The 27,797-nt window shown below is 36.8% G+C and overlaps 1 protein-coding gene across 2 annotated transcripts; it reads left to right on the forward strand.

Moving 5' to 3' along the window:
• Positions 1-27,488, forward strand: LOC106177438 (amyloid-beta precursor-like protein). Of its 2 annotated transcripts, XM_087016640.1 has the most exons (10): positions 1-192; positions 4,658-4,825; positions 14,626-14,758; positions 19,986-20,207; positions 21,896-22,218; positions 22,515-22,673; positions 23,008-23,236; positions 23,704-23,817; positions 24,226-24,443; positions 24,733-27,488. In XM_087016640.1, the coding sequence occupies exons 1-10, from the start codon at positions 118-120 to the stop codon at positions 24,988-24,990; spliced, it is 1,899 nt and encodes a 632-aa protein (XP_086872766.1). In that variant the 5' UTR covers positions 1-117; the 3' UTR covers positions 24,991-27,488. The 2 variants fall into 2 exon arrangements, with proteins under 2 accessions (XP_086872766.1, XP_086872768.1); XM_087016642.1 differs by lacking the exon at positions 19,986-20,207.
• Positions 27,489-27,797: the final 309 nt, after the last annotated feature.

Consider the following 27,797-nt stretch of genomic DNA (forward strand, 5'->3'; position numbering starts at 1 on the left):
GACGTCATGCTCCCTATTTGCATATCTTGATTTGGAGGCTCGAACAACAGCTAGATATCGAACAGGAAGACCGACTTAGGAGGCATATTCGTGTTTAAAGGAGCTACATTCCTAAAAATGGGGCCTAAAATTGGTCCAGTGGTGCTACTTGTTGCCGTTTGGGCGTTCACTGTTTGCCAGGCTTACGTTGAGGTAGGTTAAATCTTCATTTTCTTAGGCCAGAGAGGCATTGATTATTTTCAAGATGGCGGGGCATAGTTCTAGTGCATTGGGTTGGTGACCTCGCAGAAATCTGTGCCGAAAGTCGTGAATTTTGACCTGAGTCGGTTCTTTGTACTTCAGTCGTAGCTTTCATTCACATTTGTTGGGTGTGGAATTGTTGATTGCCGAAAAAATCTTCGCCTGGAAACTTCTTGAACTTTAAATATAAAAGAGAGACGATGAAGAACGAAGATGTCCTGACCCAATGTTACACGGCGAAGTTGGAATTTGGACTGTGACCAACTTTTCTTTTATCATGTTCGGGTCTCATTTTCATGTTGATTTTGCATTGTACCTGTTTGTCACATGCTTCTATGTCATCTTCATAATACAATGCTTCAAAGTTTCAAAAGTTCACGTTGTTTCTGTGTTAATAGTCCATAAAGGAGATGTCTGTAATAGAAAGAAAAAGAAAAATTGCCCCTTTTCGGTTGTCAACAAGAAATATCACAAAATCAGAAGGTCCGTATGTCTCAAATTGATTTCAAACTATATGTTTTACTTATAAGCCACCCTTTTATCAAAATAGAGCCAGTAGATCAGTCAATCCAACACAGGGAGAACCTTGGGGTCCCTGTCCCTTGAGGAAGTAAAGAGTTGATTGAATATTGCCTTTATTTCTTACATCCTAAAATGTTTGATGGAACTAGCAATAATGCAGTGAATTCTTTATTCCTGACCATAAATTCATGAATAACCTATTGATGTTATTGAATTTTGTAATACACTTATGAGCAGTAAGACTTGGACAGGAAAGAGATGGATTATGAAATGTACATAGTGGCTGTTGCCGTTAAGGCTACCATGTTCACACTGGGAAAGAGGTTTCACATCTTAGATTTATGTTGTGATTCATTTCTGTCTATTGCCACTCGAGAGATCAACCTACTCTTTGCAAGAACTTAGTCACTGTTTCGATGAAATGATGCATGCATTCGGCTTTTTTCCCAGACTTGATTTCTTAAATAATTCTGCACATAATTTAGATTGTTTTCTTGGCAACATGAATTTTCTAGACACAGGAAGACCATTTCCAATATTGCTTTGTGACTTGGGTGATTTCCTTGCCTTAAACACACATAATTATGAGGCATGGTATTATTAACAGAGCCCAATGAACCAACAGAACAACATTATTACAAGGCAATCCATTATGTTATGACCTTGGATGTTTTAATTAAGGAAACACAGTCCATGATTTAGAGCTTAGCCAAAATATGTAAATATGCCTTGTTATTGCATTTATAAGAAGGAAATGAGTTTGCTGTGCACAAAATCTGGCCAGTGTCTTAAAACTGCCATATTGTTTCATGTACAATCTTATAACCATAAAATTCACTGGCCGTAAAGATACTTTTCTGTGAACTAATTTATAGTTTATTACTCTTGGTCCATGATTGAGGATGTGTTGTCATGAGCATAGGGGCATTCATTATAAAACAGTTTAGGAATAGAATATTTATAGAATAAAATGAGCATAAATATTCTTTGTTAGCAGTGATAATAATAGAGTATAAATATTCACTGTTCATCAGCAAAGTTATATATCAATATTCTTTGTTAGACACAGTATTATTGTATATAGTGCCAGACACAGTGAAAGCATATGGTCCTGTATTGTCATAAATGCCTGTATTTGCTGTATGCAAAGTCCCAGACACAAAGGAGACAAATAAGACCCCAGGGCCCAGTTGACAGATGTCCAGTATGCCCCTCAAGCCATCACAGACTGACCGGTACTTACAAGAAATAGCTGCCTTGGAGCTAAATCTTCACTGACCTAAATAAAGACCTGTTTTCCAAGCTCACACGGAGTCTGTAGATATTTTGTGGCATACTTACTATACAGGTTTGTTGCCTCTGGAAAATTACAGGATTTGTCTGGTGTATTATATACAGGTTATTAAGGACATTCATCTAAAGGTTGATGAGATAGTCTCAAATATGCTGAAGCTGTTGTTTCTGATGTTCATGACAGAAAATATTTTCTTGTTCCGACAGAAAATTGTGGTTAGTGACTGACCAATGTCCAGCAACAATTTGAAGACCAGTCATCTTCAATAAAAAGCCAGTCAAAAAAAAAAAAAAGCACAGAAAACGTTTGGATTTTTTTTTTACATTTACCTGATGATCAAAACTGTTAACTGTTCGTTGATCATTGTGAAGGATGGATACCGAACACCCCCTCTGCCCTCTTGAAACGTGCCATTTTCATACTGAAATGCCTGCTTTAAGTCAACTTTAAGGCAAATCAAAATTTTCAGTCAAAAAGCAGTGTTAATTTTGCTACACTATTTCATTAATTAATTTTTTGTTTTGATTTTTTTATTGCCAATTCTACATATCCCAGGCATCTGGTAAACATGTGTTTTGCAAGCCTGATCCTAGTTAGTGCTGCAGAGACATTTCCTGTGAAGCATTGGTTGTTTAATTGATCTCAGAAATGGAGACACAAGGCCTGTCATGATCAATCAAAAGGTATTACTCATCAGGTTGGTGCCTTGGAGGTTTTTCAAAGTGATGGAACTTGTATAGAACTGATATAGATTCACCGAACAAAAGGGTTTTCAGTTTGTGGGACAGACAGCTCTGATGTCTCTTTGTGCAGAATTAGATTTTAAAACATTTATACACAATGCCCTTTATGGCTCATCGGAGAAATCGATGTTCATGGCATGTTGGGGCTGACTTTTCTTTGATTCAGTGAATATTGGAGAGAACGAATGAGGATGTGATTCAAGGCATTGTTTTCTTCTGTTGTTTCAATATTTTGATGTGGTACAATGCTGGGATTAACAAGAGAAACCCAGCGAGATAGATTTTTATCAGTATAGAAAAGAAACGTGAGAAGCCATGAAAGCAAGTTTGTGTGGTTACTGTATGGCTTTATAACTACATGACAAGATGTTATATCAGATATATTTGGTTTTGTCTGTCATGCAGAATTTGTTTCTTACATTGATATAAGAGTTACAATTTATATGCAAATTACCTAAGAAATTGTTTAAAAGAATCAGAAGTTTGTATGATTTGTTTTATGGAAATTGAAAAATTAAATGGAGGCAATAAAAAATAATAAGCATTAGTCTCAGAACCCTTCAAATGGGGCAAAATAAGTAGAGATATGTACAGATCAGTCCTTAATTTTTTTGCTAGAATTGTGAAGTAACGAAGAAAATAAGACCTCCCCCAACCCCCAATACTTTAACCCTTTAGGTCCAATTAATGTCATATCTGAATATTTATGATGAAATCTGTGCCCCTGTGCTATTATTAGGCACAGGGTACTAAAACATGGTTGTTGTCTATATAATGAATCTGGGCTGTGTAAATATTGCCAGATACTGAGTCAACTGGAGAGGGGCAAAGGTGGAGAGGTATTTACAGGTATATAGAAACCTGTTATGTCATTTATACCCTTGCTTTGCCAGTTAAGAGTCTGAAGCTTTTGCATGTTTTGTTGAGAAATAATTGGAATTTAGGTGAAGTGATTAAGGGATCTTGTTTCTTTTACATTCTGTCAAGTTATATTTGTGTTGGGACCTTTGGTTCCTGTGGTATTCAAGTGAAATATTAGAGGAGAGCGATGCCAGGAAATGTCTTTGTGGTATTAAGATATAACTGATAACACATTTACATTTTCTTTGGGTTTTTATCATTAAATAAAGATAATGTTTAGGATACTTAAACGATAAAAAATATTAAGGGAAAACCCGCCTGCTGTCAAAGCCTCATCGTAGTCTTCAAGATAACACCATAAGCATTGAAAATAAAAAATACTGCTGATGGTTTCAATAACTTTGGCAAATATGTCTAGAACCTCTTTGTTTAACTAATTGTCAATCTTACCCAAAACACTGAGTCAGTAAGTATGTGGAGTTCTTTGTTTTCACATGAGTACACACTGTACTTAGATCTCTCACATTCCTCACATTGCTGTGGGAGGGAGGCAGATGTGGGGCCACTTAGAAATCGTTTAATCTGTGTTTGGACACTGCGGCTCTCACAGAGGTAGTGCTGATTTGTAAATTTATGTATAGAGGGAGAAGCTGATTTGGTCATCGGCTTGGATTGTCAGTTGGGTCGTACAACAATTTCTACTCAATTCAGTGATTTTGTTCAAACCTGTCGCACTACAGGGGTTTAAGAAAGAATTAAAAGATTAGAAGTTTGTATGTTCTATTTTATGCAGATGTTTCATACCCAATTAGCACTTACGGAACTCTGGTCTTATGGTTCTCTTGAATGCTGAAGAACACAAAATAAGAAAACATTTTTGAAGCATACACCATTGATTGATATATTTCAAATTTGATCTTAATTTGAAATATTTAAGGGAATCTTTGTTGCAAGCAACATTATTATTATTTTATTTCTTTAATTCTTCATTCTCCAGGCCTTAGTGAACATCAATGTGGTTGACAAGCAGAGTGGAAAACATGAGCCTATGGTGGCTTTTCTGTGTAACAAAGCGGCCATGTACAAGACAAAGAAGGGATGGGTCGCTGACAGGGATACCGACTGCCTCAAGGACGGCAGCCAAATCGTAGAATTTTGTAAAAAGGTGAGAAGTTGTACCTACGGGTGGTTAATTTGAAAATTCTTAATTTATTTATTGAATAGTTTATACACACTGTAAGACAATTAATTTTGAAATTTGAACTATTTTGATTACTTGACTGCAGTGTAAATAAAAATGGTGGCTGGGTGATTGTATAAAATAAAATCCTACTTTTGTAATGATAATGGCTAAAACGACGTTGTTGCAAAAGTTTTGCTTGCAGGTATTCTGTTCTACATGAATATCAACTTTTAAGATTTAATACTTCTGTTTACCTCAGGACAAATCGTACAGATAAAGAATCTAAAGTCTTATATTTTGTCATTATACTACAAGATCTGTTTCATTATATTTTGTGAGCAAAAACACTCATTTCCCCATTTTAAGAATGATTGAAGGATGTTTGTATTAAACCTGAATCACTGGATGTATGTTGTTTATGTCATACAAAACCTGTTTTCTTGTCTAGGCTTCCAAGCTTTTTTTTTTTTCCAGTGTTAATTGGATTACATTAGAGCCCCACCTTGTAATGAAGTTGGTTACTCTCCGGGGACATAGAAATGACATTCTGCTACCTCTTTATACAAACCCACAGAGAATTGCTGACATTTCATTTGTGTGTCTGAAAGTCCAGATGATGCATCTTATCTGTCCTTGGCCGTGTCACTATAAAAACCTTGGGAATTTTATCAGACGCTGTCATTAACACTTGTTTTCTGTTTTGATCGTAAAGATACGGCTCACTCGAATCTTCAAGTTTCTGCCGCTGGTCTTCTTTGTTTCTCAAGGTCCTGTGGGGATCTGGGGAATCTTATTATGAGCCAGGGGGGTTCTAATTTTACTGTAGATATTTGTCCATCAGAGCTTTGGCCTCGATATTTATACTAATGGTGGCCCAAATGTCCCGTCCTCTGCCATTTTGTGTACATATATTTGTATTGAGATTAGTTGAATAAAACAGAAGTGATTTTGTAAGCCTTAGGCTTCGTTCACATGCAATGTTTATTTTCTAAATTCTATTTTCTATTCGCGGTATGTCTTATGATCACGTTCTGTGCCCTTAATATCCCGCGGCGTAATTCTGGCAGCGCAGCCCAGTTACTATAAGTTACTATAAGTAACTGGCTCGCGCTGCCAGTAATTACGCGGCGGGATATTCAGGGCACAGACAGTGATCATAAGATAGCGCGAATAGAAAATAGAATTTAGAAAATAGATATTGCATGTGAACGAAGCCTTAGTATGTTTATCAGAAGTCCAGTTGTTGTAAGAGCATTTGAGCTTTTTTGCACTGATATATTTTTACTATTGAGGTGGCTTAATCAGACTTGTGTATACACCTGATGCTTCTCTTGTCAAGCTTGTTTTTACCTTCTCTTGAAAACTGCCATTCTGGGATTAACTTGATTTATGGAGCGTTCAACTCATTACTTCCTAATCGTACTTATAAAAGAAGATCCTTTGGGAAATAGAAAATCAGTTTTGTTTAAATGAAGTGAGGGATTACCAAGCAGTGTATCTTCAAACAAGAATGTAATATTTTCTTTCAACTATGCACCAATGAAGTCTTGGCCACATGTTAAGTCTGTGGATTCCCTTCTCCTTGGTGCAATGGCTTTGTTTTAAGGTGATGTCTCAAAAGCCCCATTCACACGTACATGGTTAATCAAGATTAAGGGAATCGCGATTCTAACGCGCTTAGCTAAATTCACTTTTTTGCGTTCACACATGTAAAAACGAAATCGCGATTTACCTTGCTAGATCTGGTAATTGCAACTGCGCTCGCTAGGGGAGTCATGGTATATCCTGTTGATCATGCGCAGTAGCTGCCTTCAAGACCATGCTTTCGGTGTGTACGGTGTTATTTTCTGTTTAATATTCTCATCGGCCCAAATATTTGTTTATGCTGCCACTGAGTTTTCAGACCATACTTCCTCTTGGCCATTTTGCTGACTGCGAAGAAACTTGAAAATGGGTGGACAGTTTGTTTTCTTTCACTTTCCAGTCGGCGAATAGCTGTATTTAGCTACTCTGAAGTGCCGAATAAGAGTGCCTACCGGAATAACAGTACCCCCGGAAAACTTTCCAAAATTAATAACAGTGCCTAGCGGAATAACTGTGCCCCCTGGAAAAATTCCCGATATTTAATAACAGTGCCTAGCGGAATAACTGTGCCCCCTGGAAAATTTTATCAGTTTTAATAATTTCAATGAATAATTGTAATGGCAATTTTAAATTATATTCCAATCTGGAAAAATTTTGTTTTGACTATTAAACATAAAAAACACAATATCTAGACAAATTTACCTTTGATTTTATACACATAGTTAAACATATTTTAACTATTTAGAGTAATCTCTATCACCAAGCTCCCCCGGAAAATTTTTTCAATCGAGGTGCAATTTGGTGCATTTTAGGGTATTTATGTAATTTTTTTTACATCTAATGTGTCACTGAATTGTCTTGTTTTAGATGTTTTGAGGAATTAATTTAGTAATGACATAACAAAGGTTTAGACAAAATTTATTTTCCTGTCTATGCATTCACTCAGTTTAGTCAATCTTGAAGTTTAAGATTCAGCAGCAGCAGTTCCTATAATGCTAATTTAAACTTTCAAAAATTATAGAACATACTATTAAAAAAAAAAATTAACTACTTTAATACAGGAATCAAGAAAAAGGGCTTCCTATATTGAATTATTTTTTGATTGACCAAAAAGTTGATATAATATGTTGTTCTTACCATATTTCACCTTTCTGAAAATAAATAAAACTGCTGCAAAAAACGTTCTCTCTCCTGTCGTTCAGCGCAAAAACTCCCGCTACTCATTATACGTAGTTTGAGATGTACTTTATAATCAACAACTTCAAACACCGTGAAATGAATTTTTCAGAATTAAAGAGATTAAAATCACACTTATTACCAATTTGAGTTCTTCGTTTGTTCATTTATATGATTCTATTCAGTCATGGAAATTCATATTCAACGCACGCGAAATACTGACGTGACCCAGTTTTACAACGCTACTGCTTTCACAAAACTAACCCGTAAATCAGTAGAAAATCTTCTCCAAATTTATAAAATCAACAAAGTGCACTTAATTTTCTCCATTTTTATCAGTGAATAAACGTAAACTATAAAAACACACAACAGGCGGTCTTAATTTCGGAACATGACGAAGTGACAGAGAAAGTGTATTTGTGACATGTGACTAAATGTTGTCGAGAGCAGTTGCCTCGTTTCGCTCTGCCTCGTATACTTCAAATAAAGCACAGAACTGCGAAAACGAGGCACTCACAGGGAGATAACATACGCGCATGCGTATTTTCGTTACTACTAAATCAAGTGCTCAGAAGCATGGGATTACGCACAGTATGTAAATAGAATGCCATATTTGCCTAGAAATAAATATAAATTTCAGTTAGCATTAGTGAAAATAAACTTTTTTGTTCCATTCAGCCCAGCGAGGCGGTGCTTTTGACAAATTTCAGCGCGGCGCCTCGCTCTTTATATGCTGGAGAAACACTGGCTTATTTACGCTAAAAACAAGTTCGAGTGTAGTGCTTGCGACAGGTCATTAATAATTATTAACTTGTCCAATGAAACGATCATCAACATTTCCGAAACGATCAAAAATATTTCCAACCGGCACAGTGAGTGCCAAATAACCGTGCCGTGTGGAAAATTATTAATCGTGCCGGGGAGAATAAGATCGTGCCGGGTGGAAAATTTCCGGAAAAAAAATAAACGTGCCGGCACGTTTATTTGGCACTTCAGAGTAATGTTTCGTTTCAATTTATACCTGACATGAAATAAAATTTATTGTATTGTATTGTATTGTACTTTCGATAGAAACTATGCACGCGCCTTTAGTCCTCAACTTCCGGTGTTAACATCGATCCCGTTCTCACTAGGAAATTTTATATCGCGATTTAAAATTACATCGATAGAATCCACCTCTCGAGTAGGATTAATTTGAATCGCGATTTGGCGTCTCTACTGCGTTCACATTAGAAGCTTAACATTGATAGAATCGCGATTTGGCACTAATCGCGAATGAAAGTGTCTTGTGTGAATGGGGTTAAGGAGTAAAAAAAAAATTAGCCACTTTTTGGGTCACACCTGTATATACATGCTCTCCCCCCCCCCTTCCCATTTTCAAAGAAATGGCTTTTATTCTTGATTTCTTGGAATTCTAAGGCTGTGACTGTAAAATTGAATTCATCAAGCCAGTTTGGCCTTTAAATGCATGTTTTGCAGACTGTTCTTATTCTGAGGAAGAAAAGCAATTTTTCTGAGAAAGTCGTACAACTGATTGTTATTGGTAGGGACAGAAGTCCGTATGACAAAGTCTTGGCAGACATGAAAGTCTACCTCTGTGAAGAATCTGAGCTAGCCACTTTGTTTTGTTGTCCCGTCCCCCTCCCTCCTTACATCTTAGAACCAGTCAGAACATTGCCATACAAATAAGTGCACCACACAATGTGAGAAGGGTCAAAGCTAACTGTTTTGCTGTTTTTAAAATATATTTTAGCATGTCCTAAGTGAACTCCAAAATTACTTTCAGTCTTGTTTCAGAGAAAGTCGCCAGCAGTGAGACGTACAAAGAAATACATGTTTTTTCTGAAGTGCTTGAATATTTGATAACACCCCCCTAGAGACAGTGACCTGAAGAATGAGCTATCCATGTTTAGTGGTCCACACATAAAATGATGTCTTAGGTCAAATATTATTCTCTAGCCTGATGGCAGTCACTTTGCCTATACTGCCATTGCTGGCAGAAGTCTGATTCTAGAATTTCAAGTTCAGTACCCCTTCCACTTTCACTTGAGAAAACGCTGCTCCTTTACTGTAGCTTTTTGCTAACTGTCTAGACTGTGCCTCTATTAAATCTGTTCTCATTTCTCTCCTTTTTCTTTCAGTTGAAATGATTAAAACCAAGTCTAAATAATTAAACAAAGTAGGATTTTATAACATATTTTTCTTTTTATGGACAGACATAAATGTGTCATCATAACGATAAATCATTAATTCAATTTTTTTAGCAGTATACACCACTTTTATAACGTTTATCAGCCAACCGTATATATATGATGTAAGTGTGCAAAACTGAATATTGATCCGAAATGGAGTGATCAATATCTGGACAGCAACACCTCCCTGTGCTTGTTGAATGTAAACATGCAGGAAAACCCTCCATAATGGTAGTCTCTGTTGTCATTTGAGTGTACTAGTTTCCCAACAGGAGATTTAAAGATTGGATTACAACTGGTGTGTGTGAGTTCTGTGTGGCGAGTGAAAGCTAGTGTTTCCGTTTTGAAATCTGGCTGTGAAAAAAAGGTTACGATTGGTGACTAAAAAATAAAGGGGTGTTTTTAAGAGATTGAAAAAAGGTTCAGTTTTAAAGATTTAACTTGCTTGAAATTTGATTTTTTGTAAACTATTTGCAGTCCCGAAGAAGAGATGTGCTTGGAAGATTAGTGAGCAGTATGCTTGCAAAGAAATGCATGCTACTTGACGTTAAAACTAATATTTTATATTTTTGTTTGAACTCGATCATTGTCAAAAAAGTGGATAAACCCAGGGTCATGAAGCAGCTGCTACAATGTTTCTGACATATCTACTACCTTTCTACTAATTCCAAAAGCTTTCTTCAGAAATCATCACTATGAATTAAAGAAACCTGGCTGTTTCCTTCATTTTGCTCATCCACGCCCAGTATAATCTCTCAGCTTTAGAATAAATCTAGGATCTTGGTAAATAAGCCAGCTGCTTAAAAAAAAAACAGCCATTTTTATGTTGAATATCACTTGGAAAAGTCTTTTACTGTAAAATAAAAAGAATTATTTGAAGTTGACGCTGAAAGGACAAGGGTTAATGTTGTTTGTCGTCCATGTTTTCAACATTTCGAACAAATCTGGTCCTGAATGATATGTAGTGAACTGTAGAAAACATGCAAAGATGAATTTTGAAAAGAAGATTGGTTTGCTGTTAAACATTGGGCCATAATAAGCCTCCCTGTGGACTTCCTCTGGTGCAATGCTCTCGTTTCGTTTCACTAGCTGTTTATTGCCGGAGGACCTTCACACGTTATGTGAGATCCCATTTTATCTGGAGTCAATTCAGCATGCTGCTTGGAGCTCTGGCAGAAATCGATTAATTCATGTGATACTGTGTGTTTTAACACGTTGTCTTTCAATTTTGTGGCTGTGTTTTATAGGGAAATGCATCATTCTGTGAAAAGTGCTTTTTAATGCTGTTTGCAAACTTTAGTTCTCTCTCTCTAAAAAATATTTTGTTCATATTCTTAATCAAAATCTTGGTTTTTTATCCCTAACTGAAAACATCTCAATTTGATGCTTAGAAAGATATTATAGTGATTGAGGTAGTTTTCGTGATACAGAGGCACTTCTTGCAATGGCTGACTAAGATATTTGCATGGATCGCAGAGTTCAAGCAGTGCAGAATGACAGCTAATAATGAAAGCTAATGAGAACAGACAGAACAATTGGTCAATTTGCTGTGCACAGTTAGCAAAGCTTGTTACTGAAATTTTGTGACATTCAGTGCAATTTAAGGAGGAGGTTTTTATTATTATTATTAAGAGCTCATTAAAAGGATCGCAGAGTTTCTGATGTCTGTTTTATTTTCTGATAATCCGTAAAAATGACAGCATTAAAAAGATAAACAAGAACCATTTTCTTGTTATAAAATCTCTTGTGCATTTGCAAGCCTTGTTCATCCTAAAAGTGTGGAATATATTTTCCATGAAGGATACATTTTGGTCAATATGATTAGAATTTGAACAAAGAAGCTGCTCAGCTGGACAGAAAAAGTCTTCATCATATCTTTTAATGATAATCAATAGACTCCGCTTTCCTTCTCTGCACATATTCAGCTACTATTTGATCAGGGGCTTGTATCTACTGTAAATCCTTAAAGCAAATTTTGGCAATTTTCCAAAGAGATTTACAAAATAGTTTTGATACTTTTTGGTTGTTTTTTGGTGCCATAATGTCCCTTTGGCATCTCACTGTAACATTGTGTGAGTGTTCATAGGTTTGATTATGATAATTTTGGGCCGACATTTACAAAATTTGAAATTGAATCACAAAGGTTGTCAATTGAATTTACTTTTCCACACTTTACGGTCTGGTAATATCTGAGTGGAAATGCACAAGAGGCGGAAATAGAATCCGAACGATGCAGTAAATTGGTCTGGAAATCAATAACCAATTTGCTGGCCTTTATTGTTCAAGTTGATTAGAAGTGTCTTTTAGCCTGACTGGCATGGTGTGTGGCGTTCTGAATACACAGTGAAATAATCCATTGTGGTGTGCTAGTACTACAGTTTTAATTAAGAGTTTTAAAGTGGAGGCTTTTGCTTAAGAATTGGTATTTTACGTCATTTCTGTATGCTGTTCTAAATGTGTCTTCATTGTGTTATAGGGTGAGGTAGTAGAGAGATGCTCTATTTAAAGGATTGTGTTTTGTTGCCTATGGATAATAGAGACAGAAAAAGAAGTGTGCTAAGTAGCCACTACATTTGAACTATCATATTACTTCCTTCCCATTCACTTAAAGCCATTATGATCATTACAAACAATCCACTAATATTCAGCACAGTCATGCCGATGTATTTTTGTGTGCAAACAGCAGTAAAATCATGCAGAAAAGGCAGTTAGTCTGGTCAGTACCCTTAAAATGATACGCATAAGGCTGGGGTAGCACTTTATCCACCAGTTTAGCCAAATATTAAATTTGACTTGGCTAAATCAAATTTGGTTGACTCAAATTGTCTTATATATAAAATTACATTATTGCCAGACTTTCTTGGACCCAATCAAAATGATTGTTTGAGTGCATATGCCCTATCATTTCTAGTAATTAGTAGAAATGAAACGTTTTCCACAAGAGAGAGATTAATGTGGTACAGTTAAGGGCCAGAAGCAAGTGAAAGTTGTTATCTGGGACGCCAGATGTCTCATAATGATAGACTCCGTAAGGTCATTAAGGCATGACATAGATTATTCAGAAAGTTATGAGATGGTCTCAGTTTTGTGTTGCTGAAATATTATCTCGACAGAAAAATGCTGCAGATGTCACTTGGCTGTTCAGGCTTGCCCTCTGTATTTAACAATACCTAATCGTGGAAACTGGTTTTACCCTTTTAATGCCTATCATTATATTTTGCCTGCCTTTGTAGGGATCTTTGTGCTCTGAACCTGAATATTACAGTGGATGACAGGTTTAAAGTGGGCTTATTTTCTTGCACACCTGTGGTTTGTGGATAGAGTCCCATGTACTTAAAGTCTTACGGAAGTGTGGGGGGTGCCCAAAAACAAAATTTATGTGTGCCCCTGCCTCTAATTACAAAGTAGGTATTTACTTTGATCCAATGCATGTCACTCTTGACATGGAAGCCCAGAAAATTTTTTTTGTTAGTTTGGTTCAGTGCTTTTAAAATCTGATACAATAATTATTTAGCTAGAATACCGTTTCTGGAAGGTTGGCTACATTCTTACTTCACTGCACATCAAACTTTGTTTCTTCAGACAATTTTATATGAAAAAAATGTCATATTGAAGACAGACTTAAGAAGCCATGAACCTGTTCAGGTGTGGTTTGGGCATAGGTTATAAATCACTCCTGTCCTTAAGGTAGACGTGCCACAGATGACGTGATCTGCTGCCATTACTGAGGCCTGTTGGAGAAAATTCCAAAAGTTTAGTTTCATACTTTGAAATAAAATATGTTATGCGTTTGATTAAATTGGTTTCAGTAATAAGCGATGTGTTGATATGATAGGACACAACTTTTCTTTCGTTATTGTTATACAATAAAGGTATGTGGTCACTCAGGAAATAAGGATTGGTTGTGAATGTCTGGAACTTTGCCTTAAAGGACTTTCTAATCTAAGTTACGTCAGTGTGTCTTTGGCAAGTGAAGTGGATTCCTTCCTGTCTTGTGTTGAAAACAGGAATGCAGTTGATGTTTGTTTGTCACATCATTGTTAAGTACATTGTTAGTTGTCATCATAGTTAAGTACTTCTCTGCCTTCCTATATTGGAACAGATATAAGGGTTATTTAAAACCGTTAGTTGGTTTTTTGCCTGCACTGACGAACAAGATGAGAGGGATTCTACAATTATTTTTCTCGTACTGGCTGTCCTATTATTCCAGTCATACCAATTTTTGTCCAAAATTGACTTGACTAGTTTTAGAGAGGAAATGGCTAAGGACTAGATAAAGATAAACCTTTGTAATGACCATCTCTGTCTAAAGCTAAAAAATGGATTTTCAGAGTTACCTTCACCTTTCTGTCCTCTTTCTCCAGCCTGTCATCATTTTATAACCATCTGATGATGTATTATCCCAGACTTATTCTGATAAATGTCAAATTACAGTTGATATTACTTTATTCCCAGAATACCTGGTATGGCACTTAGCTGAAATAATCGATGAAAAAAAGTGAGAAAAACATTTACCTGAAATCCATCAATAGAAGAAGTCTTCATTTAGCTTCAGACATGATGAAAACTTTGTAAAACAGACAAACCTTCATTTAAAAAAAAATTTGGAGACCTGATTGGATATTCTGATATTTTTACTGATCCCTTGGCCTGACGTCTGGACAGATCTTTAGGGAAAGCCTTGACTTGATGTAAACCCCCCCCCCCCCCCCACACACACACACACACACACACACACCCTTTCAAAAAAAAAAAAGAAATGAAAGAAATTTTTTTTTAAATTGTCAATTTTGCATGTATATCTAAACATTTCATCCTCTCCTGTACCAGGTATACCCTAAACTCGACATCACCAACGTAGTGGAGGCCAGCGACGAGGTGACCATTGACGGCTGGTGTAAGAAGGGACATAAGACATGCAAGCACCACAGCTCTCACAAAGTGCGGCCATTCAAGTGTCTGGGTAAGTTTCCTGTCAAAATTTTGCATTTCAGTTTTTGCGTGTGGATGCAGGCCTATTTCAGGTATGTTACCCGTAAACCTCACCCCCACCCCTCTGTGCAAATCCAGGCGTAATAAACAAAACTACTGTTTGTGACTCCGAATAGAGCATTAGTGACTTTGATTTCTGATTTAATGACTTTGCACTGTGATTTCTCATACTTCTGTGTGAGACATTTACATGCAGATGTGATCAGATGCGACATTGGCCGTGAACTCTGTTTGTGAACCGCAAAACTCTACCATACTGCTCTACTACATCAAAAACCACTTACGGCCAATAAACTAGAAATTTACCCATTAAAACTGGCTGTCAGATTAACGAGGGGGTAATGGCTGATGTACTGTGGGCTTCTCTGGGGATGGCTCTGCTGTGTATGTTAAAATCAAATCATATGCTGAAATGAAAAGTGGCTCGATGGGTAGAATAATTGCCTATGAAGTAGGAAGTTGGCCCATAGGGAATGAAGCTCATAGCTACAACAAATTAAGAAATTGTTCACATGTAAGATGATGTCACATGTGGGTTTTCGTATCACACCACTGCATTAAGTATTGAGCGAAATTAATTAAATTATTGATGAAATAAAAAGATTTCTGGCTGTTTTAGTGCGTAATGGTACTAAATGTTCCAGTAATGTGTGATAATCCTCTGGCAAATTAAATCATTGTTATCATAATAATATATACTTGGAATGGCACATGGGATGAAAGCCATGGTCTGGTATTCCGCACATTCTACATATACAGGATCTGCTAATAACCAGCTCCTCAGCATTGGTGAGATATTGACTCAGTGGCCGTGGAATAAACATGTTTTCATTGGAAGATAAAGGCACGGCGTGATGTCATATGGCAGCTAAAATAGAACGACACAGTAATGAGGAGATAATCGATGTAGCAAGATGGCATTTAAGAATTTTCCTGTGGTTTTTGAACATTTTTGCCCCAAGGTTATGATATTATGGCATAAACAGCCTTCTGTGTCTTATAAATAATGTTAATTTGTAAGTACAATATTGACTATATTTCATATGGTTTCCAAAGGAATAAAGGGAAATAACAACCATCCCACTACTGAAAATTGACAGCATCTTCCTACGTGTGTTGGAACAGTATTTTTATAAACAAATAAATTTTCTGAGTTGTCTAATGACAATTTCATTCCAAACTAGAAAATCACTCGAAGTGCAGACCTCTGCCAAGACAAATAATTAACACATAATTAACCATTAATTAATTAATTAAACAGAGGCAAAATCTTCGGTGGAAGTGGTAATTATTGGTTAGATCAGTAAAAATACCACTTACACCTTATCCAAAATAGTTTAGACAACACTTTTCTTTAAAGAATTAGGACTTGTAACTGGATGCTTAGGACCTCTCTGATCTGACCCCCCTCCCCCATATCTCGGATTCCTGTAAACTCTTCAGATTTGATGTTTTTACAATCAATACTTCTTAGAAAATCAATCACCTGCTTCTGAAGTTCAGGAAAGGTATCTCCCCAGCAATCGTAGATCGGACAATACTTTCCTTGCTGGAAGTCGAGTGGTAAGTGGAAACAAAGGACCCCTCTGATCTGACCCCAATATCTCCAAATCTTGTAAACTCTTCAGATTTGATGCTTTTCCAATAAATATTCCTTGGAAAATTGATCACCTGGCCGGGAAGTACAGGAAAGTTACCCCCCAAGAAATAGTTTCCTAGAAGATAAGATAACTTGTTTGGAGCGGTGGACATATTCCATGAATATTAGTCCCAGATTTGTCACAAAAGAATCAGCAATTCAATATTTTTGAGATTGATAAGATGTGGAGAGATGCTTTTCCAAGAAACGGTGGAAATGGGAGAGTTTTCCCTTGTTAGTTCTTTTGAAATAGTTCTGGTGCTTCCTGACATGAATGTGAAGTAGCGCTTCAGGAGTTGAGTAGAATGTCAGTGAATTTTAACAAACACTGTAACAAAGTAAAAATCAGAGGTTGCTAGTGTATTATTCCAGAAGGTGGAATACATGGTTTTCAAGTGTTGGCACTGCTGAAAAAAAAAAAAAAAAAAAAAAAACCTGCGCAGTTTAAATTGATATTTAGCATCTTTCATTTGAAATATGCCATGATGAAGGTAATCTAATAAACGGGTGTCTTCATATACAAAGAAAAAGAAAAAAGTGAAATAACAAATACTAAAAATGTTTTATTTATGTAAAGTCAAATTGTTGTTGATATAAGTTTGAATAATATTTCACAAAATCTTCATCAGCAAAGGAACGAAGAGCCCATGATGAGTGTAAAGGTAAAAGACAGTAACCATTTACGATATAAACAGTAAATTACCTGACAGAACGAGAAAGTTCTTCAGGAAGGTCCACAAGTTCTTGCCTTGTGGACTTGTCCACTTAAAATCTACACCTGACGTGGACTGGTAATTGGGCTGTCCTGTCATTATCATGTGATCACTAAGTGTGAACTCCCATGACGTACCTGGAGGGGGGGACTCTCACTGAGTGCTGTCAGATTAACTGAATGACACGCCTCCTAAAGCAGGTAGGGGTGATACACTTTGTTGTGTGCTCAGCTTCTGGAAGCTCACACACACAAAAGTTGCTTGAGGAGACATCATTCAGTTAATCGGATTGCATTCAGCGCGAGTCCAAGCAGAGTTGGATCGGTCTACCTAGTGTGATAATTTCATTGTGACTGCGCCCTAATTATCCCAACCCTGTCACCCGCCCGCTGGCATACATTGTCTATTCATTATACATTCAGCAGAACCATCAGCCTGATAGTTAAGCTGTAACATGATGACAGTGTAACTGGTCTGGTATTGTAATGGTAATGGTAGATGGATGGGTTGATGAGGCAGCGGGGAGCCGTTTGCATGACAATGATCTTGTGCTGCTCTGAAACGGTCATGACTTGGTGGTGATGCCCATTTGGTAAAGGGAAAAAAAATCACAACCGTGATCTTGTGCCACTCTGTGTACCAGTTATGAGTACCAGGGTGTCATGTTCCGCTTGGAAAAAATGAAAAAAAATGTTGTTATAACGGGCAGTTCTCAGCAGACTGTTCACTGTACACTATATAATCAGTCAGTCTGGGATCCAGAAGGGGGAGCTGTCTAATGACAAGCCTTTAGTTGGATGACTAAGTTGCCTCTATGGACATATTATAGGGTCTTTTGTGTGATAGCCTGCAGCTGAGTACTGGGGATTAGTTATACACAGATGGGGCCCTCTCCCTCCCCCCCCCCCCCCAGCTGCCCCTCCTGTTCCCATTCCTCCCACGGTTAAAATATCAGGTGGTTGCCAAATGCTACATATAAGAAATGAAATGAGTCTAAGAAAATGAGATCAAGAAGCCTGCATTGTGATTTTGACCATTTCTCTATGATTTCGCTGAAAATAAGGAGAAAAAGTAAATAGAATTTTCAAATTGGCTGAATCGGCTTAGATCAAAGTAATTCACACATCCTGTATTGCCGTGTGGGGATGACATACTCGGCTTACTAAGACTCTAGCTAAATCGATAAAAAGCAGAGAATTGCACATTAAAATGTCAGAACTTGATGCGGTTAATAGACCATGGTTTCAGTAGGAAGCCTACTTTGTATTAACCCTCACCATATAAAATAGAGACAGATCAAGATATAATGGAATACAATACTGCATGAATCACTCCCAGACTAGTACAATGAATAATTTACAGAGCAGACTAATAATATAAAAGCTTTTTTTTTTTTTGTCCTGTTAAGCTCTGATGGTTTGTGTTCCAACCACACTACTTTGGTGTAAAATAGATCAGAAATGCATCTCTCTCGTTGTATTGGAAAGTAAGGAGTTTGTCACACTAAGCTGTTTTAAGCAATAGGCCCCCTTAGATGGTGTAGTACATTGGGAACAAAGACCTAAAAAAAAAATTTAATTCCATAAAATGAAGCCATTTCGTAAACATGGCTTTGTAAAACAGGTCGTGACTCTTAATAAGATGAGCTCTTTTGTGATGTTGTTGTTGATTGGTGATTCAGACTCAATATTTGGATCTGTTTAGAATGGTCTCGACCAGGATGCAGGTACAAGTCTGCCCTTTGTCTCTTTTGAATCGATCTTGCATTAATGGGACTTGGATCCGTTTTCGATCTCTAAAAAGCCTTGTCTAAATGCGTCTCCAGGGTGCTCTGTTCTGCAACAGTATTGGCTGTTGACAGGTGCTACATAAGTCTTCTGTATAATATCAGTCTGTGTTTTATAATGATGAAATTGTTTCTGTGGCAGGGATATGTGTCTTTTTTTCCTGTGGCAGTCCATCAATTGATAGTTACTGGTTTTAACAATGATTAACAAACTGCACTTTTGAGTCTTATTGTCTGCTTATTTGCCAGCGTTTCTGATGTATGAAAGTTTTCCATGTCCAATTTGGAAAATTGATGAAAGAGTGTTCCACATTCTGCATAGGAAATAATATTACATTACATATTATCAAATAGAATGTGTAATTGATATCTAAAAAAATACTAATATATAATGATTTATGACATGTTTAGAACATTTTGCTTTATGCATCTTGTCAATATTTAATCCTTAAATATGATATGAAGTCATAAATATGTATTGCACATTGGCAGAAACTCGATGCATATTACATTTTATGTTGTTTCCAATGCATGAATACATAAGTAATGCATATATTGCTAATAGTACATTACCCCCCCCTCTCCCCCTCCAATTGTTCAAGCTTTCCTGACTTCAGCCTGTCATAATTAGGGATAAAACCAACTTACAAAAGCACATTTGCTGACATCAGAATTCTTTTTGTTAAAAAGGAGGAAAGAAACCGGACTGAGTCATCATTTAATCGACGAAATCAGTATTTGTGAATTCTGAATTGGCAATAAATTTGCTTGTAAGTTTTGCCCTAATTATACCACAGTATTTACCTATACACACAAAGGTCGCATTCCCATTCGAGCTGTGACCACCATCTTCAGTCTGTGCTGTTGAGGCAGGTAGTGTGATTAGGATGTCTAACCATATGAAGCTACTGTTGTGGTAAAGAAGATGGTTAGTAACCTCAATCCCACTGTCTTTTCTGATAGCATGGACTAAGTTGAGCTGTCACATCTTGACTGGAAATCCGACTGAACTGCCTGCCACCTTCATATAAACCAGCATGTTCATATCATTTCCTTGTAGTCGGCAAGTTCGTGAGCGACGCCCTGCTTGTTCCCGAGCACTGCGTGTTTCAGCACATTCGCGTGAAGGAAAAGTGTCTGACCTTCAACGACTGGACCTATGAGGCAAACAGCTGGTGCGAGGAGAAGGGCATGCAGCGCCAGAGTTCCGCCATGTTGTTGCCGTGTGGCATCGATGTGTTTACTGGAGTGGAGTTTGTGTGCTGTCCTAAAGATAATAAAGGTATGCTCCCTACTAAAAAGAAATTAAGGAAAAATGAATGCTCCCTTGCATTATTCTAACGTGATGAATTGTATGCTACCTTGCCATCAAGAATGAAAGCTTAACACCTCTTGTACAATAAAAAGCATGTTCTTTCCATTGCAATATATCTGTCTGTGTAAAAACTGCTTCCAACATTCTAGAATAGATCTTATAAAATTCATGTACTGCTTTGTATGGATTTGTTTACTGTGAGTTGCCTCTGACCATTGTTAAGATAGCACTGTTAGATTGATGAGTATCATAAGTGGTATTCAGACGTGTTGAAAAGGAGGGTTGTTCGGGCCAATACTGGTGCAATTTAAAAAAAATATATATATATACATTTATTTGTTAACCTCTGTATGGTGAATGTATAAGTGCCATCAAAGAAGATAAGTACTTTTGATTTTCTCTCCAAACTGCTATGTTATATGTATGTATGTACCACCCTGTCTAAAAATTACAGGCAACTGATATATGCTTTGCACTATCATTTAGATAGCTAGCCACATGTGCTTATGAAAAATTGTACAAAACCATATGGCTTCATCTAATTTAAAAGCAGATCCAAGGTTAGTTTTCCCACAAAATTGATCTAGTGTATTTCCCAAAGGTGTCTTGATAGGCATCCACCAGGGAGGATTTTGGTTCATCTGACAAAGTATGTTGAGTGATTAACAAAAATTGATAAATCTTTGGAGGAGAAAATGATAAACTGAAATAAGTGAGATGTATAAAATTTTATAAGCAATTTTTCTCGGTAGTTGGCCCCAGGTGTGACAGAAGCAGCAGTCTGTGCAGACAGTCATTGACAGGGTTCTTTTTAAAGTGCAAAATGATCTATAGCTTCCATCTCTAAGTACATGCAAAGACAGTTGATGTATGTTATTTTCAGACCGTTAGCAGCCTCTAGTGTACTTTGATATGTGCTGAATGGTTACATTGCATGTTTAGGTATAATCAGGGTGGGGTGTGTGGTCTAGTGAGAATGCCGAGCTCTGTTGAGTGTGTTAGGTGTGACAGGTTGAGAAGGGATTGTGCCAGTGGTGTGGCTGGATAAAAGGAAACGTAACAGGAACCTGGAAGGAGGAAGAGGGTAATAGGGCGTGTATAAGTGTAAACAAAGCAAAATTATGTTGTTTTTAAGTTACTAACTAGTTTGATTGTGACAGAACAATTTATTCTTTTAGATTGCTGTTGAGGTTGAAGCATTGATTCTGTTCGAAAGTGAAAACGGAATTGCATTTCGTGATTATTTAGCAGAAGCTTAAAGCTTAAGTTCAGTTTAATGAGTTTTTGGTTTCATATTGTCAGTATTACAGTGGGTAGCAAAAGACCTGTGCCAGGGTAAGTATGATGAAAATGAAGAAAAGAAATTAAATCGGGTAAATAAAATGGCAACCTACATATAAAATAAAGGGGAAAAATCGAATATCTTCTTGCTTAGCAACATATTTTCTTAAAGCTTAAGTTCAGTTTAATGAGTTTTTGGTTTCATATTGTCAGTATTACAGTGGGTAGCAAAAGACCTGTGCCAGGGTAAGTATGATGAAAATGAAGAAAAGAAATTAAATCGGGTAAATAAAATGGCAACCTACATATAAAATAAAGGGGAAAAATCGAATATCTTCTTGCTTAGCAACATATTTTGAATTGTTTCTTTACAGAGGTGGTAACACACAAGGCAGCAGTGCCCGCAGAGAAAGAGATCCCAATCACCGCCGAGCCAACAAAACCTCCTCAGAAAGAAAAAGTCAAGGACAAAAAACCCAAGGACGACTATTTAGCCAAGTACCTCCACCAGGGACGTCTGGGCGAGTACTTTGATGAGCATGAACACTTCAAACTGGCACAGAAGAAGATGAGGACTGTCCATCAAGACAAGATCACCGTGTTGATGAAAGAGTGGAACGCGGCGCGGGCGCGTGTTGTGGAACTTAGCGCCAAGGATCCCAAGGGAGCCGAGAAGATGAAGAAGGAAATAACAGAGGTTAGTGAAAGATTTAGTAGTAAAAATAATAATGATTGTGATGATTATAATACAGTTCTAATTCTACACACTGATCTATAGTTGGAAGACAAACTGACTTGGGATAAAAGCATTAATCAGTGGCCCATCGATTTCTACAGGGACCAATTATTTAAGTTACTATAATATAAGATTTGTTATATTTGGAAATCTCACAATATAGCACGAGAGAATGAATTAGTAGAACTGGTCATAAGGTATTAAAATTTTACAAATGGAAAAAGTTCCGACTTACGTTTTCTTTCTCCACATTTTAGCGTTTTGAAAAGACATACCAGGCCCTTGAAAATGAGAACTTGGGAGAGAAACGTGAGCTAGAGGCTGTCCACGAGCAACATGTGCAGACAAACTTCAACACCAAGAAGCGCATGACAATTGACAAATACCTGAAGGCCCTGCAGAGGGATATCCCAGATGTAAGTCCAAGGCTTGAGAAGTTTATACAGTTCTCATATCTGCTAATTATAACACTATTATTTTGAAATATATGATGCATGCACTCTTTTGAAAGTGCTAAGTTTATCCTAATTCTTATGCAGTCCTATGAATGTGACTTAGTTTTGTAAATGTGTAGAAAAAATCATGATGTTGACCTTCACCATTTTGTATAAATTTCTTATTTCATTATTAGTTGTCATGTCATGTATATTATATTATATTATATTATATTATATTATATTATATTATATTATATTATATTATATTATATTATATTATATTATATTATATTATATTATATTATATTATTAGGGAGCAGAGATCTTGGAGGCTTTGGAACATTTCATCCGTGCGGAGGAGAAAGACCGCATGCACACAATGAGACACTACAAACACCTGCGCGAACGCGACCCAGAGGAGGCTAATCGTGTGCGTGACCACCTCAAGCAGCACCTGAGCCAGACAAACCTCCGTGTTAACCAGAGCATTGCCATGCTGGATCGTGTGCCTGCCCTCGCCAGCAAGATAAAGGCCAGAATTGGTAAGATAACAGGCTTATAGCAGTGTATCATTCTTCAGTGCAAATATAATTCACTGTGATTTTTCGGTCGGCGCAATTTTTTTCTAGTTTATGGGATATGCATTCTTTTTATTTTCAATTGGCCATTTTTTTATACAACCTGATGTAGTGTTTGTATCATATAACTCATTTCACATCCACAATTATTTTCATGTTTCTGAGCTTTAACGTTTGTCATGTGTATCCAGATGATGGTTTGGGAAATTTTTTTTCGTCCGTATACTTTACCTTTTTGATCTGCATAAACTTTATACTTGTTTTCGTTACTGTTTCAATCCAAAAAGAGCAATGCCCTTGAAATTGTCAGCTATGAGACTGTAACAAATTTCATACTTCAGTTTACTCCTTGTTATAGTTAGAGTAATAAGATGTTGATAAATAATTTGCCAATGGGTTTATTTATTTATTTCCTTGAATTTTGGTTTCAGCTGACTTCATGAAAACATATGCCAGAATGGACAAGGCTTTGGACAAAATAATGGAGGAGCCAGTCCCGGCCAAGGTGGACCTGGTGGAAAAATACAAGGAGAAGTTTGCCAAAGGTAGGTGCAGCTAGGAATCTGGAAGGAGTTGGAGGGGGGGGGCTCTGATCAACAAAATTCCATATGAAATGGAAGTTTAACAGTGGGCTTTCATGAAAAGTCAGCTATGATGTCAGCGTATAAATAGATCAAGAGTTTTTAATTTTGTCATGTGTCAATCAATGGAAGGCCCATTCTGGCCAAGGGTTTCAATTTTAGGATGATGTTGAATGAGAGATTTGAATATTTCAGAATATGGATTGTCCTATTTTTACATTATATTAACACCTGCAAAATGTCTAAGAGGATGCTATGCGATACATTGAGATGCTGCTGCTCGCCTCCTGCGGGCACATGTAACACACTCAGAGCCTTATTCCTTACTCTGGATGTTGTATTTCTAATGAAATTTTAATTTTCTCTTGGTAGACCATTCTGTGCAGACAGACCAGCCTAAACTGACTGTGAAGACTGAGGTGGAAGAGCCAGCCCAGAAAAAGACGGCCAAGAAAACGAAGCCAGTGCACATTGAGGAGCACGTGGTGAAGTTTGACGACGAAGTGATGGAGAATGAGCACGCATATGGGAAGCAGAGCGCCCAGGTCATAGGACTGATGCAGGCTAACAAGGGGGTTGCTGCTGAAGTGGTAAGTTTGAACGGGAAAGAAATATTGTCCTGCAAATGTTTTGGAGGTCAGATCATGGAGGAGAGGGACCTGATACTGAAACTATATTTTGTAGATATGTTATCTATGGATGTAGTTTTCAAAATGTTTTTGAGATTTAGCTTAGAAAGAGATACTCGAGAACGGATAAAGAGGTTAAGATATTCTTGAGATTAAGATAGAGAAATGCTCAAGAATGGATGTAGCACAAAAGTGTTCTAGTCTGTTGTATGTATACCATTCTAATAAGTTCTCTTCCGTTACTTTCCAGAATCAGCCTGTTGTGAGCAAAATGAAAAGCACCAGCACATTCTCCTCTGTCGGTATTGCCATGGGCTGCATCGCCGTCTTGGTCATCATTTTGGTCGCCATTGCAGTAGGAAAGAAGAGAGCACAGCGCACCCCAGTGAATCACGGCTTCGTAGAAATCGATCAGCAGACGCCAGAAGAGAGACATGTTGCTGCCATGCAGATGAATGGCTATGAGAACCCCACTTACAGATATTTCGAACAGCCACAAAATTGCTAAGTTCCTGGACTTAGATTAGGATTTTATTTACCAAAATTCACCTATTAGTGAAAATTGTGCTTGCAATTTAATGGGATTTTTTGTACTTTTTTCATTGGAGTAAAAGTTGATTGTTACATGACAAATTGCATTTAAGATGGCCACAGTGAAAGAAGATCATTCACTTGAATTGAAAGCACAATTTGAAACGAACAGACCTCACTTCATTTTGGTACTAAGCCTTTAAGCCACTTACGATCAAAACATAAGACTTGGCTCTCAGCAACATCTTTAGAAATAAGTTAAGAATTAATATGTCAGTAAAGCATTACAGTTTACAGACAGTTTTTATTTTCTATCTATGTCACTGGGCCTGATGTAGTGATATGATTATACGAAGGGTCAATTTAAAAGTGACTAGAATTATGATTAATTTTTTATCAAAAATGTGGCATTAAGGGAGTTGTTAAATGAGAAAAAAAAATAGAGAAGTTGAAGGAAAAAAAAAAGATCATTCCAAAATGACATGGTTCAACTTATGCCATAGAGAAGAAGCGGCAGACAGTGGGTTTTGCTGATGGCAACTATTAAAAGCAGATATTTGTGAAAAGATATTGAATGAACCTGGGAGTTGCTTTAATATTATCAAAACTATATCAGGAGGATAATTTGAGCACTAGCATCGCAGTATTTCCCAGGTTAACATGGGCTCCAGGGTGTAGCAGCAACCTTGGCTGTTTTACTGTACATATATATATTTAATGGTATCTGTGCACACCACTTATAAGTAAACTGTATATGTTATCTCCCAGTAGATATCATCGGACCAATCCTAACATGTAAGTGTAGTAACCTGTTAATCTGCAAGCTTCATATGACAACCATTATACATTAGCCCGTTGCACAAGCTTACTTGGCATCTATGCATTAGTCCTAACACCAGTGTATATATTTCTATAGATCGTGCATTTGTGGCCACATTGCCCTGTCGCTGCAATGACATACTGACCCAGTTTGGCGGTCATGACCTTGTGACCCAGTTTGAAAGTCATGACCCTGACAGGTTATGACTTGACCTTGTTATGAAGTCGTGTCCTGAGCAAGTGTCATGCTACTTTTAAAAGGTAATAAGAACTGTGGAGGAAAATGTGCAAAATGTTTTAAATGAAACCAGAATGTTGTTTTAAGCCCATCAGGGCAACGTGGACATGTTGTGCTGTAGGTTTTATATATTTTATTAGTATATTCATATAGATGTAGGTTTACACATTATTTTATGTCTAGTGCGCCAAGTTAATTGCACATAAACGAATAATGAAAACGAAAGCCTACTGATATTTCTATTTATTATCATCAACTGTTTGATCCATTGTGAAACTAAGAATGAAATTATGCTACACTTGTCTGAAAGAAGTTGAGGCATGGTTTACAGTAAGGAAAAAAAGATTAATCATGTAAAGCCATGTAAAGCAGTTAAGATTCGTATACGGCTCTGTCAGTTGTATATCATTACATTTGCTATATTAGTGTCATGTAGGTGTGCAAGATATCAATGGATTGTGATTTTATACCTTTTATTTAGTTTCTTTAATGACACGTTTGCCGTTTTATGTGTTCAGGCACAGGCATAGAAGGCACATTCTGTTTGCTTTAAAGCCCTAAAAGTAAAAAAGATAACCACTGATGTTATGGGTTTATCAGGTCAGACAGCAATTTAAATAACTACTTTAAAATGATATTATTTTTGATTTGTACTAATTTCTCATGATGGTTATGTTGTGCTCATTCCGACTGAGTGATGTGTAATTTGATAAAATTATATGTACAAAATCAGGTCACAAATTAGACTATAAACAATCCCGCCAGAATTCTTTTCAGTGGTAACAATTGCATTTATGGAGATCAGAAATTAGTATTACACAAAAAACTTGTCTTCATTAACAGATCCACCCCTGTCACACCGAATATGTTTGGAAAAGTGTTGTGCAAAAAGTCCAGTATTTGCTTTAAGCTGTAGTGCAAAAAATTATCAGTGTAATTTGATGTAAATGTATGTTTTGTCTTTTAGTGAATAATTTAATCTGCCGAGTAAATTACTTGGTTACTCTGATAGTTTCTTCAATCGCCAGTTTATATAAGAGCTATAGTTCTTCAGCGTTCAATGTTTGTTCAGTCACCTGAGAAAGAGGAGAAAGCTGTTGACATGGCCTCTTCCAAAGTATTGGAGAACCATTACTCTGATATGAGCTGCTGAGTGGAGAAACTACATCCGTAATTAGATGCTTTGTCTTTAGATTCAATGCTTCATATTTCCTTTTCAATTTATCTCCCACTTGCAGGCAGCAGTTGAGATTAGAATCATTTCCTCATTTTGTAAAAATTTTGTGAGGAAAGTAAGTGAGATGCTGTTAGGTGTTCAGGTGTGAATATTGGTAAGATTCTTTTCTCAAAGCTGACCTTGTGAGAACTCTGTACTTTTTACATGCAAAATTTTATGACTAATAAACCTTTTGGATCTACGTGTTGGTTGTTTTTTTTTTAATGGTTTAAATGTTGGGATCTTGATTTGTGTACTCATTTGGTTTTGTTTGCTTGTTATGCTTCATTTGGCATCCAGGCCAAGTGATCAACCCTCCCATCTTGCCCTTGATTCCTTGAAGTTTAGATGTATTTCTTGGAATGCGCTGTAGGCCTTAAAGGTACTAAACCAGGTATGGTTGCATTTGAATTGTTTTTAACAATATCTTGAATAATTATTTTAAAATCATATTTATTATGATTATTTTTAAATAATTATTTAAATTTAATTATGACCACTTCAAAGAAAA

Source organism: Lingula anatina, chromosome 7, assembly GCF_051362555.1.
Source record: "Lingula anatina isolate TDL-2025a chromosome 7, LinAna3.0, whole genome shotgun sequence".
NCBI classification, from domain to species: domain Eukaryota; kingdom Metazoa; phylum Brachiopoda; class Lingulata; order Lingulida; family Lingulidae; genus Lingula; species Lingula anatina.